This window comes from Embiotoca jacksoni, unplaced genomic scaffold, assembly GCF_022577435.1.
Source record: "Embiotoca jacksoni isolate LCO1_2020_lvr unplaced genomic scaffold, fEmbJac1.0.p SCAF_18, whole genome shotgun sequence".
In the NCBI taxonomy this organism is placed as follows: Eukaryota; Metazoa; Chordata; class Actinopteri; family Embiotocidae; genus Embiotoca; species Embiotoca jacksoni.
Genome location: NW_027185318.1, coordinates 3,440,205 through 3,456,379, shown reverse-complemented (window position 1 = coordinate 3,456,379; position 16,175 = coordinate 3,440,205). Strand labels below are relative to the sequence as shown.

The window sequence follows — 16,175 nt, the reverse complement described above, 5'->3', positions numbered from 1 at the left end:
CATGGAACATTTTGAACTCGGATCTACATGTTACATAATGAACTCTAAATTCAAGTGTTTTACTCAAGGATTCTTATTAATATCTTAATCTGAATTTACCACATATGGTACGTACAGACCTCAATGATGAACTTTAGACTATGTTTATCTACATGTTTAGACATTCCCATGTAGTTTGTAAGTAGAAATGATCGCTCAAATTCCTGGCAGTCAGCTGTCAAAACACCAGAGTACAGCGGAGGCCGGCGTACATGAGTATTTGATGTGGATCTGTAGGTTTTGGAGACGACCACTGAGCTGGTCTGTGTGAGGGCAGATGCACAGTGAGGACTGTTTATTTAGGTGGCAGTGTGGCTGCAGAAATAACTTTAACCCAACTGTATAAGAAAAGTCCATGTCAGACGCTTGGTGTTCTTACGGGACCATTTCCAATTAAAAAACATGCATATTTAAACATTTGATATTTAATTTAAGTAAAAAAAAAATATAGCTATAAGCATTGTTAGACAGGATTTCTCACAAGTATTATCCTTTTATTATGGCTATATAAAGCTTCTTGATTTTGCAACACAAATTAATGCTACAGACAAAGCGGCCCCAACCGCTGTTCTCGTTTTGTTTTTGAACTGTTTATTCTGGTAACTACGTGGTCATCATCCTCTAAATTACAGTCCTCATATTCCTTGGCAAAATTGTTGTTGTAAAACTAGAAGCCTTTATATTTTCTGTATATACATATATATGTGTTTTGCCTATAAAATATGTGTACAGTTCAATAAAATTTAATTTTCTTCCCGTTATAATCCCCAACATTTAAGATTGTAAAATCCAGAGGTTGTGTAATTTCGTAATTTATAGCTGCACAGTTTAAACTATCAAACGTTTAGTGCGGATAGTTAGCCGTGACATGAATCATTTTTGAGGACAGTGTTGTTTTCTCGTGGAGAGGCCACAAAAAACTCAGTGCCGCCTGATCCTTTTTGATCATGGCATTTCTTCCCCTTTGGACTTCACGCTCTCCTCTTCCACATCTTCAATTTTCTCCCCGTCGTCAACATTTTCCTCCCTAAATCAGACATGTTGGGTTACAAAATGGCTATATTGTAATTACATCAAACATTTACTTGGCTACAGTATTTGTCTTTTCTTCACTAAAGACTGCAGGGCAAGCTCAGAAAATTATGTAATGTAATATGACCAAACCACATGAAGTCCTTGGCTCTCCAACAGCAGCGCTATTCATAATTTTACCGGACACAGCGGGATTACATAGTGGATGAACAAAACATGCTAAAAATTCTCACTCTGTACACCTCCTGACAATATCGTTTTCAGTGCTGCGGTCATTCAAGTCATCCTCAGATCCGACCGTTTCGCCGTTTTCTTCAACAAACTGCTCCTTTAACCCGGCTTTCCTCAACTTGCTCCTGTACGTCTGCTCTGCATGAGCCTTCGCATTTTTCTGCCGGGTGAAAACTCAAAGTTACACTGCTGGAGGTGCTGGAGGTTTACATCGATGTTTCAACTTTATGTCACTTACCTGTTTCACTTGTTCAAATAAATAAGGGCGTTCACTAACTCGGGCCTTCATTTCCCGTAATTCCCTCATGTACTCTTTCGTTCTTTGCTGATCAGCCTCCCTTCATGTAAGAGAACATTTTATTTTCAGCTTCTGTGGCAGGCGTTTGTGGTTGTCGTAATGTGAGTTGCAAAAGTTGCGAAATTGTACAATGAACAGCCTCACTTGAGCAGAACTCACCGATGGTGCTGCAGTTTTTCATCATACACTTCTTTCAAGCTGCTGTGTGGGTCCAGCAGCTTTGCATGCAGCGCTACTGTCTTCTTCATGGCCTGCGATCTCATTTGGTAGTTCCTCATCCAGTCTGTACTCTCTTGATTCTTACTATCCCTCATCTCCATTGACTTTCTGTTGAAGGTAAATATTGTCTACATGTCAGATGTTGTCATAATTTAGTTTGTAGAAACTATGAGTCAAAATGTCATATCTGTACTCTTATTTAAAGGTCATGCTGAAATAATCCAACTCACCTAATGGCCATGCAGCGCTTCCTCGCAGCGTCTGTGATATATGTGGGAAGAGTGTCAGAGGACGTTAACGGTAAGGCCCCAAGTGACTTAGTCCTACTGAGATTACTTATCTTTAGGACCTGCAGATGATGAAAATTTAAAAAAAATCACACACATTGCATTTTTGTTAGCTGAAGTCCAAACTGAACATATTCTTTGGCCATATACTGCATCGATATTTTCATTAAGAATTTACTTGGTAATAAAACCTTACAGGGTGCAGTCATAACCAGTAAATTACACATCATAAAAAAATAATTCAAGCATTATGGGCCTTTTATATAGATTATTGTATAACTGTAATCAAAATCAAAGCTAAACCACCTGAGTATTTTTATTCTGTCATTTGTTTTACATGTAAAGGTGCCGTAAGATGCCGTAAGCTGTCTATCAGGCCGTGTAGAAACTGGACTTGACTTAAACTTCATAAAGCGGTGGAGAAATATGACTATGCAAGAGAGGGGAATACTCTCTTTTTGAAGATTGCCCACTGAGCATATTTTAAATAGCATTACAGTGCCACAACTGAGGGGACCGGTTTGGACTGCCTCCAAACAATAACATATGAGGCACAAAAGAAGTTCAATTGTACAATAAATCTTTCCTCATGAGACAAATTGATCCCAAGAACACAGAAAGTTAAATGTGACCTGGTCAAATTCCTTTTTTGCATTTTATAAAATAAACACTTCTGAGTGTTGGCTGACCGCAGGAACATGATATATTGTTGAGTTTGCAAAAACTACGGGGTGAACATCTGTTCTCATGAAAAAAGTTACTGTACATTTGGTGCAACGATTATAAGGACATTTTTTTTAAACAAGCAAAGATTTAAGGTAAACTCCATAACATCTAGAACACTGGAGGCTTTAAGGAAGGCAACTGATTTGCGATCCTCCTTAAAAAAGAAAATAGGGTATTGACTTGATAAAATAGTGGGTGGATATGTCTTGAGCCATCCATCAAACAGAGAAGGTGTGAAAGACTTCAAAGAAATGCTGCAAAACTATAACATGAAACCATCTGCGTCCTGTGCGTTGGAGTCTTGGAAGTGTCGTTCTTATGTAGTTCTGTTTACGCCGTCTCTTTAAGCCAGACTTTATCTTTTACATTTATTGTGAAGCATGAAATAAAATGATCCTTAACTAATTTCAGACTCTTGCCTGATACAGATACAGCGTCTAAAAGAAATCTGTAGACGGTGAAAAAAAACAAAACGAATTTTGATGAATAAAATATGATATAAAAAAACGATCATAGAAACTAAACAAAATTTTGCTCATAATGAGAGAAGTATCTCAAATCAAACTGCACTGGCATGAATAACAGTAAATATGTAAAATAAGTAAAGAAAGTGTTTCACCTGTGAGTTTTCCAGACTCATCCTGCTTTGCCTTGCAGGGAGCGCTGATGTCCTCAGGAAGAAGGGCTGACACTTAATCACATCTTTAATCTGCACTTTCTTCAGCGCCTCTGTCCACAAGGCCTTGTGCAACCTGCTGAAGTCGGGGACCTGGTGGATGATTTTGGGCTGAAAACTTGGCTTCTCATCCAGGAATCCCAGCTTTTCCTTCCTGGTGCGTTCAGCAGTGCGGCGCTTCGGGCTGCAGGTCCTGGTGGGATTCTCCGGCCGCGCTGTCGTCTGTCTGTGGACTTTTCTGCGAACTTCCTCCTGGTCTGCAGAATTACAGTCAGATAAAGCAGAAACTGTGAAGAGTGTGGAGGTAACGAACACACGCATTCAACATCAGATAAGTACATAGTGCCCGACACCAAAGTATCTCAAAGGGTTGAGAGATGATTAGCAAGTTGGGAGAGACAAACAAAGAATGTCCAATACACAAATCATTTTCTTAAATATCTGAACTTTTCTTGTGAAATACTGCAGATTTTTATCGACATCACTCTTTGATTGATCTGCTCACAATTTACTGACATATACAACCTGAGAAAAGGGGTCACAACTGTGCTTTCCCTGACTACAAAGTGTCTCAAGACAAAAACATTGTGATGTTGAGTCACTGTATTTCTAAACTAGGTACTATTTTGCAACTTTACAACCATCGACTGGATTTCCCAAATCAATTAAATTCAGTTTTGGTTTTTTTTTTTTTATATATAAAGTGCCAAATAACAACACAAGTCATCTCAGGGCTCTTTATATAGTAAAGTCCAGACCGTACAATATTATAGAGACAAACCCAACAGTTCCCACATGAGTGGCATTTGGCGACACTGGGGAGGAAAAACTCAGCCAGACTCAGAGGTGGGCAGTCATCTGGTTTAACTGGTAACCACGGGCTTCTGTTTAAGGCTATGTTTCTTTTGCACTGTCACCCAACAGGCCTGACTTCCAGTATGCTCGGGACCTGCTGGGAAACAGCTAAAGGCCGCTGGGAACTGCTCGAGCTAAATATCTGACAGACTGAGAAGGAGAGTGTAGTCGAAGCGGAGGGGAAGACATCCAACGCTAACTGCTGAACAAGTGGACCTGAAATTACACATTCAGGATAGAATTAGCGAGAAATTTGGGACACAGGTGCTTAAGTAGAGCAAAGGCGTGTTCAAATTTTAAATTAGCTCCTGTGCAGAGATATGTAGCGTAGGTGAGCTACGATAAATCTGTCAACAGCAGCACTGCAGTGTGTAGGCAAAAGGAAGTGACTCAGTTTAATTACTGTGATGTTACATGAAACACAGGATTAACATGTAGTAGTTACATTAAAATCGGTCTGGTAGTTTTACGTAATCCTGCTGATAAACAAACTGAAAACCTGACTTCCTATGAGGAGGTAAACTATGATACCAAAATGCTTAACCAGCGTCGTCCCATCAGACGAGGAAGCCCACCTTTCAGCTCAGAGTCTGGTGACTCTTTTACGTCTTTGTGAAAAGATTTTCGAACACGAGTGTCCTTATTTGTCTGCTCGTGTGAAACTCGGTTTAACATCAGCTTTTCCCTTTTCTCCTTTTCTCTCTGCGGGAAGCTGAACGGCTTTTGAGTGGAGAGCAAGAATTGCCTCCTCTGCTCGCGGCCCTGCTTCCTCTCCTTCTCCCTTCGCTCCATCGCCTCCTGGTAGACGGGCCGGGTGACGTGGCCGGGCACGGGGAGAGCGCAGAACTTCTTCTGACACTCGGCCACGGCTTCATCCTCTTTGCTCTGCTGGGTTGTTTTGGATGAAGCGAACCGCTCACACTGTTCAGTCCTGATAGGACGATGCTTCCGGTTTGTTGTCCGAGCGGGAGGAGATATGTTAGACTGTTTGTTGGCGGTCTCTTTGTCTACATACCTGGGAAAAAAAAAAAAAAAAGTGAAGCTTATTTATTTATTTATTTTTTAAAGATATGAATCATAATTTGAACAAAACATAAAACAAATTTGAGGAAACATACTTGGACTGATGGCGCTGTTGTTCTTTATCAGCACACTTTCTATCGGTGTCTGTCGACAGGAGAGCGTTTTGATGAATCCTCTTCTCCAACTCCTCCGTCTGTTTCCTCTCCATCTCCTGCAGCTGCTGACGGAGAGGCTCTCGCAGAGCCTTGAGGTGCAGCTTGAGCATCAACTCTGATTGAAGTCCATCTTCCAGCAACGTCTCCAGCTTTGACATGTTTCTTTGACCTTTGATACTGACAAAAAAAAAAAAAGAGAGAGAGAGTGAAATCAAAGGAAATCAAAGTCAGGGAAGTTTGATTATTCCTGTAAACAAAATAAAATAAACCATATTGATAATTGATTCGTAGTTTACAATAATTAAACAACATTAATGCTCTGCCACAAATGCTGCGCTAGTACTTTCAACAGCTCTCCTCTTGAAGAATGAGGACTTGCTGGTTTTCTCACATTTTATATCATTAAAAATGTTTAATCTTTGGGTTTTAGACTGTTGATTTGGACATAACAAGCTATAAGAAGACTCTGAGAAATCGGCATGGATCACTATCTTGACATTTTACAACAGTAATTGTAAATAACTAATACATTTGGTGAAAAAAATCAAGTGATTAATAAAAAAAAGAAAAGCCATCAGTAGCAAGCCAGTGTGATATCAAAATGTTACACAGTTAACTTGAGATATATATATAATAAATAGTGAAATCAATAGAGGTAAGTAAACACGAGCAAATTTAAACAAATATATAAATTTGTTAAATTTGATCAATTCATACATTTATTTTTAACGTAATTTTTTATTTTTGCATTTGAGGGCGTATTTATTTATTCATTTATTGTCACTTTATTTATTGAGTGTCACACCTGTGTCAGCTGTGCGAATCGGTCACTATGGCAACCAGGCTCCATAATCGAAGGACAATGTGACGTAATATCGGTTGATTGCACGCATTTAGCACGAGTTAAACCAGGTTTCCACTCACAAACAAGCTTCCTTTACATTTTCTGCCACTAAAAGGCGCAAAAATAAACAACAACAACAACAACAGCGAAATTCAAACTCGAAATAAAACAAAATAAGCTGCCGACCTGAGAACAGACGACTTTAAAGAAGTATTTCTCAGCATCGCGGCGTCCTCCAGACTCGTCATGGATCAACTGTGCAGCTTATTTGTTGATATAAAGTTCTTCTTATGAGGTTTGAAGCAAAAAAATAAATAAATATCTTTTATTTACACTCTGCCGTCGGTTTTAAGGCAGCGCGAGCGCCGGCGTACGCCGTCTGTGATTGGACGCAAAACCGGAAGTACTTCCTCTCGAGTAAGCGTTTTGTTTTTTTTGTCAACACAACATGGCTGGATTACAGGAGGGACACGGCCGCTGTCATTAGGGACACATTCAAGGAGACAAACGTTTGTCTCGTCGTTTGTATGAAAGCGAGTCGGAGGGGGGAGAGGAAGGGGAAGGAGGAGGAAACGCTTTCCTTTGCGGGAGACCGGAGACGGGACGATGCACAAGCTCACGAAGGCGCCGGCGGCCTTCAACGGATTCGGCCGGTTTTTTATTTCAGACAAACTTCAAACATCTTCCGTCAAAATCACCGGACGAGGACTCGTGTGCGCACAACACGAGGGCGACTCCGGTAAAAAGGAGGTTTATGATGTCATTATATCCGGGGGAGGGATGGTTGGATCTGCGATGGCTTGTTCCCTGGGTAAGTCCTTCCCTCCCGACGCGGACTGACCTCGTTTTTTTTTTTTTTTGGGTGTGTGTGTGTAACTTGTCCAGATCAAAGTTAAAGGTCCTAATTTAAAATAAAGAACACTTATTTCACGTTCAGCTGTTAAAGGAATATAAATGATGTTCCCTGGGTCAAATTGAACCATCTGAAAGGGGTTAAGAGATATATTTTTTTCCCCTCTATAAACTCTATAAACATGAACTTTAGCTCATTTAATATCAATTTAATGTCATCAAGTTTTACAGATGATGATTTACTTAAAATTTAGCCTTTTTTTAAAGTAAAAATAATCATGAATCATGTTGGAGGGTTTAGGTAATGTGGTTGCGGTGAGAGTGGGAAGTTCAATTTGTCATTTTCCATTTGCAGGGTCATGAGAAAAAGGTTCAAGCTCAAAAACTATTTTTAGAAATATTTTTTTTTCTGTAATTTTAAACTTTTTGAATTAGGTCAGTTTGACCTCCAAACATACCAGGAGGCACGTATTCACATCACAGGACATTTAACAACACGTGCTTCTGTAGTTACACTTCTGAGACTTCGTCTTACACGTGCGCTGTCGTGTTTTATGTGATATTCCCACAGGCATGGATCCCAACTTGGTGGGTAAGAAGATTCTGCTGCTTGAGGCCGGCAACAAGAAAGTAATGGACCGGGTCCCGAGCACCTACAGCACCAGAGTCAGCTCCATCAGTCCGGGATCTGCCACCCTCCTCAGCGGTACAGTACACACCAACAACCTTATCACATGGTTGATAATGGAGCTCTTTTTATGTGGGTTGTTTTTTTTGTGGTGGAAGATTTTCTGCATCTGATAGGACAGTTTCGCCACAGATGGAAATGAAATGAGAAAATTTGTGACCTTGAGCAGCTTCCTTTCTGTGAGAAGTTTGTGCTGCTTGACTATTAAGTGGTTCTCAAGAGGTAAGCCAGGGATCAGACACTTCCCCGTCACCCGGGCTTAACGGGGATCATATCCGACCTCGATTACTCGTCATTCGTTAGGTCACCTGGGGGGGGGTTTTGTTACACTATTTTGTTCTCCCTAGTACTGCTGAGAATGGGAGTTTTGCTTACAGCCCAAACTGCAGTTAAGTATCTCTCTGAAGGTTAAAGATGCCAGAAGCCCGGGAAAGGGAGAGTCAGGGATTTGGGACTGTGTAATTTCAGCTGGGGTTGATGTTCTTTTAAACATGCTCTTTGTCACGAATTATCATGTCTGCCTGGCAGATCAGGGATTTCAGTGCACCAGAATAGCCTGTTTAGTAACAATAATCTTTTCTCAGGTGCCAGTGAGAGACAGAAAGGCTGAAGCTTTTGCTTCACGTTTTTAAATGAACTCCTTCTCACAGCTCCCCTGTATTTTTGTGAACTCATTTATTTGACTTTATAAAGTCAAACCTTTTTGTCTGATCACAGATTTAGTGTTTGATTTTGACTCTGACATGTAAAGGGAGTATTTTCAGCGGTGTTGTGTGAAGAGGTGAATAGGAAACTTTCTGCTTGGCTGTGACGTCATCGCCCTCCACTGGCACACAAAATTCAAAAGTTTGACATCAAACTTGACTCTTTTTTTTTTTATCAAACAACCAGCCTCTTTTTGAAATTTTCAGACAAATGCACAAGTACATGTTGCTTCATTCAAGAAAGTTGAAACATGAAGATGTACCTATAATGCTGCTGTCTCGAAAAAATGTCCCCTTGTGGGATTAATAAAGTAACTATCTATCTATCGATCTATCGATCTATCGATCTATGAAGGAAAAAAAAAAGCAGCCAGAGACAGCTCAACGAATGTTTTGTAGTCTGAGCAGTTTAATCTCATTACTTCACAGCCAAGTTTACCAGAAGTTTCTTTTGGTGGATGGGTTTTAACTTCTTAGTCCTGAACAGAGAAAAGCACGTCCATATTACATTACATTACACTTTCCTGCCACTCTGCAAACATATGGATTTATTTATTTATTTTTATTCATATTTCAACTTCAAGAGAATTCTTCATAAAATTGTAATTGTTTTTTTAAATGTGTACATACAGGTATTGGAGCGTGGGAGCACATCACAAAGATGAGGTGCAAGCCCTATCAAAAGATGCAGGTATGTTTATATTCAGATCATTCTTCCATGAAGTTGCAACACCACAGCAACTACTGCTTTGTCAAAAGTATTTCAAGAGGAATATTACAGAAACTTCACTCACCATATCCTTCTGTTACACGGCTTGTCTTCAGATACCCTCCAGACTTTATCATTTACTGGCCTACTGTATGTATTTCTGTCATCCATCAATCACAGAGCCACACAATTTGCGGCGAGAAGAATCTGACATTCATCTTGTACTCAGTCATTCAGCTTAATGAACAAACAACACAATGCCGTATCATATAATCACGTATATGGTATGTAATTGTTCACATTGAAATGGCAAACGGTGGTTTCATGTAACAGGCATTTTGTTCATTACTTTGTGCAATTTATGCCGTAGCGCTGCACAATCTGCAGCACATGAAATGCCAAAGAACACAAGGTACATATATCAAAACAAAAGGGCCATCTCCCAGCAAACTCAAAGTACTGGATAAGCTCTCTGACCGTGCAAGCTTTATTTATTAAAGCCATGTTTTCTATGAATAATAAATCCTTTTGACGTTTTCAAATTGGTACTCCTTCCCCGCATCTTCTAATTATGAAGATTCATGTGAACAACAGGAAGAAGATGAAAGATTAGGAGAGCGGTCGTTTGCTGCAAAGTGAACCCGTTTTACGGCTGTGGGTGCAGGCTCAGTCCCTCTTGTAAGATGTGGTCGGTGTGTACCAAACACTCGACCGCAGGGTTTCTCTGAGCCTAAGATGTCATCATGCAGTGCCTTCCAGTGATTATGGTAGTGTACCTCTCCCATTATACCTTCACTCTGCCACCACTGTTTTGGCGTGTTTGCCCAGTGAATCTCGGTCATATGCATCTCAGTCATAGCACTGGAAAGTATGTAGTGCAGGTCGGCTCTAAATAGCATACTTTCCCGACAATAAAATACTCTGCCACCCTAAATGTCCACAAAGCACTGAGGCTTTACATTTAAAACAACTTTTTGGCATTGAGGTGTTATTTTTCCCACATTTTTCTCTATAAAGTTGCGAGGAGCTATGTTGTTTAAACCTTGCACAAAAAGTAGTTAGTCATCCTAACCCGAAGCTCCAGCATTAAACAAAACCAAAAGAAATGTTGGGCTGGTCTCAGTAAATCTTTCTTCCCAACCACTTATCACAAGTTGCAAACCCACTGCCATTAGTGGTTTTCTGTGGGGTATATCCCCCCTGCTTTATGGCAAGTTTGAAAAAAAAAAGCAGTGCAGCAGCATATTACTGCAGAATGATGGGTTGTGTCGCCGTAGTTATAACCCAGGAGAGGCTTAACCTTGTACAAACACTTTTCACCCCCTAATGTTGAAGTCAAACGGTGCTTTCAAGGTTGGAATTACAGTAGCCTAAAACTAAATCTCACCCCGCCGCTTTCGGTCGTGGATAAATATTGACTCGCTCTGTAATGTTCACAAACATGTCATTTGTTATTTATGTTTCCCAGAAAGTGTTTGAAAAAAAATAAATCCACATCACAAAATGTCACTGGGTCCTCCAGATCCCAGAGCTCCATTCAGCTGGAGTCAGCAGTCCATCCGGAGGGGTGTTGGTGACCCTCATCGTTCTGGGTTTGATGTATGCAGGCTGTGCCAACCTCCAAGAGCACTTAACAGCTTTGATGTGTTCAGCCCAATGAAGCGGCACATCTCTGCCTAGCTATATATAGGGAAAGGGGGATGCATTTAAGGATAGACTTGTAGACCGCAGGCGTAATGAGTCTCTCATTTAGGTTTGGGATGCCTGCTCAGATGCCCTGATCACTTTCGATAAGGAGAACCTGCAGGACGAGATGGCCTACATCGTGGAGAACGACATCGTTGTGGCTGCCATCACGAAGCAGCTGGACAGTGTGTCCGGTAAGCGCAGCAGACTGTATACGATTAAAACATGAAGTCCCACACAGGAGCTTGATTTCTGTTCCATCTGCCTAAATAGGCTGCGAGTCTGGCAGCTAATGCCGCCGCTTTCCTTCCATCCTGTCCTCAAGGTTTTTATTTATTTGTCCTCGCGCCACTGTTTTTTTTTTTTGTGTGTGTGTGTGTGTGTGTTTTTTTTTCTCAAAAGAAAAGCTCTTGGAGCCATCTGTGTTTTTCCTGCAATTTGAATCAAAACCTCACGGCACCCCGGCACCCTCCGAGTCCACGTGAACTGGTCCAGTGACCTATTTAAAGCTGCCATGTGCTCCCACGCTTTGCCACCTCTTAAGACACTAAATCGCTGACAGCGTATAGTGCAGTGTTGCCGTTGACATTAGACCAACTTTTGTGAGGTTCACAAATAAAACTCAGCTCTGCTATGTGCTTGACAGTTAAAGTGGCATATTTATAAACAGTTTTCAACATTTTGCGCCAAACAACGGATGTGTGGTTACGGCACGTTTTTCGCCTCATGTGCCTCCCATTTGCCCGGCTTCTCTCTCTCTCTCTCTCTCTCGCTCTCTCATTTGAGCCGTGGTGTTGTTATGCTCAAAAAGCAGTACATGAAAAGTGTCCTCCTCGCCAGCTGTTTTCAATGGAAGCCTGCTCTCCAATCACCGAAAACCCATATTTGACATCCGTGTTGCAGGAACCAGTAGCAGTTCTGTGGATGGATCCCTCTCCAAGTCAGCCCGAGCCAGCGGAGCTCAGGAGCCTTTCATGTTTGGGGTGGCCAGCTGTTCATATTTTAGGAAGAGGGGCAGTTCAAGTGCAAATTCTAACAAGCTGGCAGCGTGTGGACTGGTGTGCTTGTAGATAAACACTATTAGTCAGAGCAATGCGGCAGCCCAAGACCATTAAGGAGATTGTTGAATGTGAACTTTGGCAGCTAGCGCGTGCCAGCGAGGAAAACCAGTGGTGTTTTATGAGGTGGTTTATAGATCTTCCACTGCTTTGGCTGCAGGCAAACCATCCTGTCGTTTTCTAAAGGAAAAAGTTTCAAAACACAGATTTAGCGAGATGATGCATTCACAGGACCAAGATTGGCTCCTTTGTTGTGAGAAAGTCACATTAGTTGTCATTTAACTTTAAGCAATGTTTTTGTTTTGTTTTTTTTTTAATTCCTCTTTGCTGTTTTTGTACAGTATTGACTATTTTCATGTCCCTTGTTTGTTTGTCAGACAACTTGCAAGTTAAGTACAGGTCCAAGGTGGTGAAGTACACGTGGCCGATGCCCCACCAGGCTGCAGACCGGATCCCGTGGGTGCAGGTGACGCTGGCCAACGGGGAGACTCTTCAGACCAAGCTGCTGGTCGGTGCGACTCCATCACACAAACCGCAGCCGTTCATCTGTGCTGTCCTTTTCACTGTTGTCCTTTTTCCTCATCTGTTGGGCAGATCGGTGCCGATGGCCCGAACTCAATGGTGCGGAGGGAATTAGGGATCCCCACAGTCAAGTGGAATTATGACCAGTCTGCTGTGGTTGCTGTGCTGCACCTGTCAGAGGTGTGTACCCCGTTTAACACCGTGCGATTCCTCATACGTTATTATGGCGTGTGTTGGTGCTGCGTGACTCGGCCCTAAAATAGACTTTTGTCATAATATCCCTGACAGTCTGAAAAAAAATGCCTTATTAGTAATTTCAAGACCATCAAGTGCAACAAAAAGTGTTGTCGTTTTATATGTCAGGATAAACGTAACAGTTTGCCTTCAAATATTTAGTAAAACCAAACAAAAGTTATTAAAAACATGAACTCCGTGAGATTCAGATTCTGTATGAAATATAGATGCTTTCATCCGTGTTTGTTGCACACGTAGTTTATGGCGTTGCCATGAAGCTGTGTAATTGTGTGATGTCACGACATAAAAATGTATTTAATCAAATTAAAATTTTGCCTGATATTATCATGACCGATACGATGTAACACACTCCTAGTGTGTGTGTATGTGTGTGTGTGTGTGTGTGTGTCTAATTCGTAGACTTAAAATATTTCAGCAAGCCTAATTGTAAGTTACTAAATGAATTTACTACAATGCTTTTTTTTTTATGATGGTAATTCCAATTTCACCTCTGTCAGCATGTAGAGAACAATACAACCATCCGGCACACTATAATCTTGTACTTAAGGGCAGTGTATGGAGTTCACACACAGCTATACAATACAGTGCCACATAATTTCAGTCTAATATCTACATACTCTTTCATTTATGTGTTGAACAGCCCACAGAGAACAATGTCGCATGGCAGAGGTTCCTCCCAACAGGACCCATCGCAATGTTACCGGTAAATATGTCCGCGTCATTCGCAGCGGCGGTGTCTTCTTTGCAAATGATCCACCTTATCAACGAAGTGTTTGATGAAGCTTCAGCAATCTCATTCTGTCGCAGCTGTCGGACACGGAGAGCTCCCTGGTGTGGTCGACCGGCCATCGGCTCGCGGAGGAGCTGCTGGAGCTGGATGAGGAGAGCTTTGTCGACGCCATCAACTCTGCCTTTGTGAGTCTCTCTGTAACCATTAAACTCCACATCAGTCAGTAAGATGGCGCAACATTTCAGTGTTTGTGTGCAGCAGGGCTTCTCCATAGACATCCATGCTGAGCTGTTTTTGAGTGACTCACACTAACAATGTAGTCATTGTTTAGACCAAACTATACACAATACTAATATTTCACAGCAGGAAAGATACACCTATCCTTTTTTTTTCATGTTTGGAGAAACTCCTTTTTCCCAAGCTGGTTATTTTTACTGGGCCTGCTGATGGATGGGGTCACCACGGTTGAGTCACGTTTGGTTTCAGGCCTGGTTTGCTAATTAAACCTGTGGTCTCCCAGTGTCGACCATTACTGCATGGAATGTTTTTCAAACAGAGCTAATTCAACTGCATAGCCTGGTCGGCATCTTCTTTTTAATTAGCCCAGCTCCCGATGCCGTGCCAAACCAGTTAGTTAGGGAGGGGGAAAAAAGCACTTTCGCTGGCCTGGAGTTCAGCTTTGCTCCTGTGTCAGCTAATTTCTTTGTCCACTCTAAAGGATAATGTCTGTTTTCTCTCTCTCTTCTGGCCCCCTTTTTTTTTTTCTTCTTCTTTTTTTTCATTCCCTGTGAATGTGCCTCTGTCTTCTCGCCTGTCTGTGTTGCTCACCGACAGTGGAGTAATGAGAACCAGTCGGAGCTCGTTGAGACGGCCGGCTCGCTGCTCCGCGGCGCCCTGTCAGTCATCATACCGTCTGCAGGTTCACCTCGACAGCTTCCTCCCAGTGTGGCGGGGATCGGCCCAAAGAGCCGGGTCATGTTCCCACTGGGCATGGGTCATGCATCACAGTACATCAGGCACAGAGTGGCTCTCATTGGGTGAGATGATAATCCAGAAAGGCCCCACATTGATGCTTCTGTAGATGAAGATGAAAAAGTCCTAAAAAAAATCAGCTTGTCAAGTCGACTTTGCGGCTGTCATCTGTTTTCTCTTTTACATCCATGCAGGAAAATGACTCTTTAAACTCGCACCATGCATAAAAGCAGCATCACGTGTGTCCAACGTGTTTGAATAGTGGACATTCTGTTTGTCTTTGCAGGGATGCAGCCCATCGTGTCCATCCTCTGGCGGGTCAGGGAGCAAACCTGGGATTTGGGGATGTGGCTTGTCTCACGCAGCTCCTGAGCCAGGCAGCCTTTAACGGGAAGGACCTGGGTCAGTGAGAACTCTAAACAGACACAAACGCTGCAACCATAGCGCAGTGGTTTCCCCTAAGCTCTTTTCCATCGCCCCGGCTCAAATGCACGCTGTTGATCTGAACTATAAAAAGCATCAGCTTTTCCGGCAACATTTATTTGATGTTTTTCTGCCCATTCTGCCAGGAACTGCATGCAAGTCGCTTTTCATAAAAAAATGAAAATCCAGTTATGAGATGATATGTTTACTTTTTACTCTATTAAATGTTCCGAAGTTAATATAGCACCAGTGTATTCACTTAATGTCGAAAACATATGACGGACACACGCAGGCTGAAACTATATTGTCACTTTTTAACCCTCGGTTTGTGTTTGTTGGTGCAGGAGCGATGCAGCACCTGTTAGAATACGAGACTGAACGTCAGCGGCACAATCTGCCCATGATGGCTGCCATCGACCTCATGAAGCGGCTTTACTCCACCAACTCCGCGCCTGTGGTTCTCCTACGCACCTTCGGCCTTCAGGCCACCAACATGCTCCCATCTCTCAAAGTAAGCCGCCTCTCTTCTCCGCCGCACGTGTTGGCAAACCTGGCCATCACGCATACACCATCAACCACCTGTCAAACCTAAGCCCCGCCTCCACCTTGACCCCACCCTCCACCCTGTTTTCTGATTACACGGAGTTTTACTTAAGTGGTGACTATAATTTTCAGGGTTCTGAACCTACTACTATGGCATCTAACTTTAGCCCCAAATTTAGTGTTACCAAAAGTGTGTGGGTGGGGTGCACGGCTGGCCCCGGGGCAGTGGACAGTGGTGTTGGCTTGGGTTTTCACACCGCTTTTATTACCGACCGCTCATGTGAAATGGCTTTATTCCCTACTAAGTGATTCAGACCAACACAACTGGTTGTAAAGGCATTTAACTACCAAGTTAAAAGTGACATTTTTTCCAAATTAAATGCAGTGAATTCACTGGTTTACAAGTCTTGTATAGAAGATCTGCCGTGCCACTTGCTTTTTAAAAGGCTTTTCGTTAGCGTGATTCAGTGTGTTTGAGTTGATGTCTATTTTCTCTCTGCAGGAGCAGATCATGGCATTTGCAAGCAAATGATGCATCTGTCATGCACCGGTCGTTGGTGCGTCTTCAGTGACTGAGCTTTGAAGGCTGTAAAAATTGTGAATATAAAAAAATTAAAAATAAGGATATATTTTTCTCTTTACTCTTTT

General features: G+C 42.1%; 2 protein-coding genes across 3 annotated transcripts; one reads left to right on the top strand and one right to left on the bottom strand.

Moving 5' to 3' along the window:
* Window positions 1–131: 131 nt before the first annotated feature.
* On the bottom strand, window positions 132–6,812 carry fam161b (FAM161 centrosomal protein B). The gene is made up of 9 exons (XM_069152147.1): window positions 6,572–6,812; window positions 5,482–5,718; window positions 4,939–5,378; window positions 3,452–3,765; window positions 2,050–2,168; window positions 1,760–1,927; window positions 1,541–1,640; window positions 1,305–1,462; window positions 132–1,066 (listed from the first exon to the last, which is right to left on the bottom strand). The coding sequence occupies exons 1-9, from the start codon at window positions 6,631–6,633 to the stop codon at window positions 985–987; spliced, it is 1,680 nt and encodes a 559-aa protein (XP_069008248.1). The 5' UTR covers window positions 6,634–6,812; the 3' UTR covers window positions 132–984.
* On the top strand, window positions 6,809–16,168 carry coq6 (coenzyme Q6 monooxygenase). 2 transcript variants are annotated; one of them, XM_069152149.1, is made up of 12 exons: window positions 6,809–7,196; window positions 7,809–7,943; window positions 9,262–9,320; window positions 11,092–11,218; window positions 12,460–12,590; window positions 12,677–12,784; window positions 13,500–13,562; window positions 13,667–13,774; window positions 14,424–14,626; window positions 14,848–14,963; window positions 15,329–15,495; window positions 16,030–16,168. In XM_069152149.1, exons 1-12 carry the CDS (start codon window positions 6,992–6,994, stop codon window positions 16,057–16,059), a joined length of 1,452 nt encoding a protein of 483 aa, XP_069008250.1. In that variant the 5' UTR covers window positions 6,809–6,991; the 3' UTR covers window positions 16,060–16,168. The 2 variants fall into 2 exon arrangements, with proteins under 2 accessions (XP_069008250.1, XP_069008251.1); XM_069152150.1 differs by lacking the exon at window positions 6,809–7,196 and adding an exon at window positions 7,350–7,353.
* Window positions 16,169–16,175: the final 7 nt, after the last annotated feature.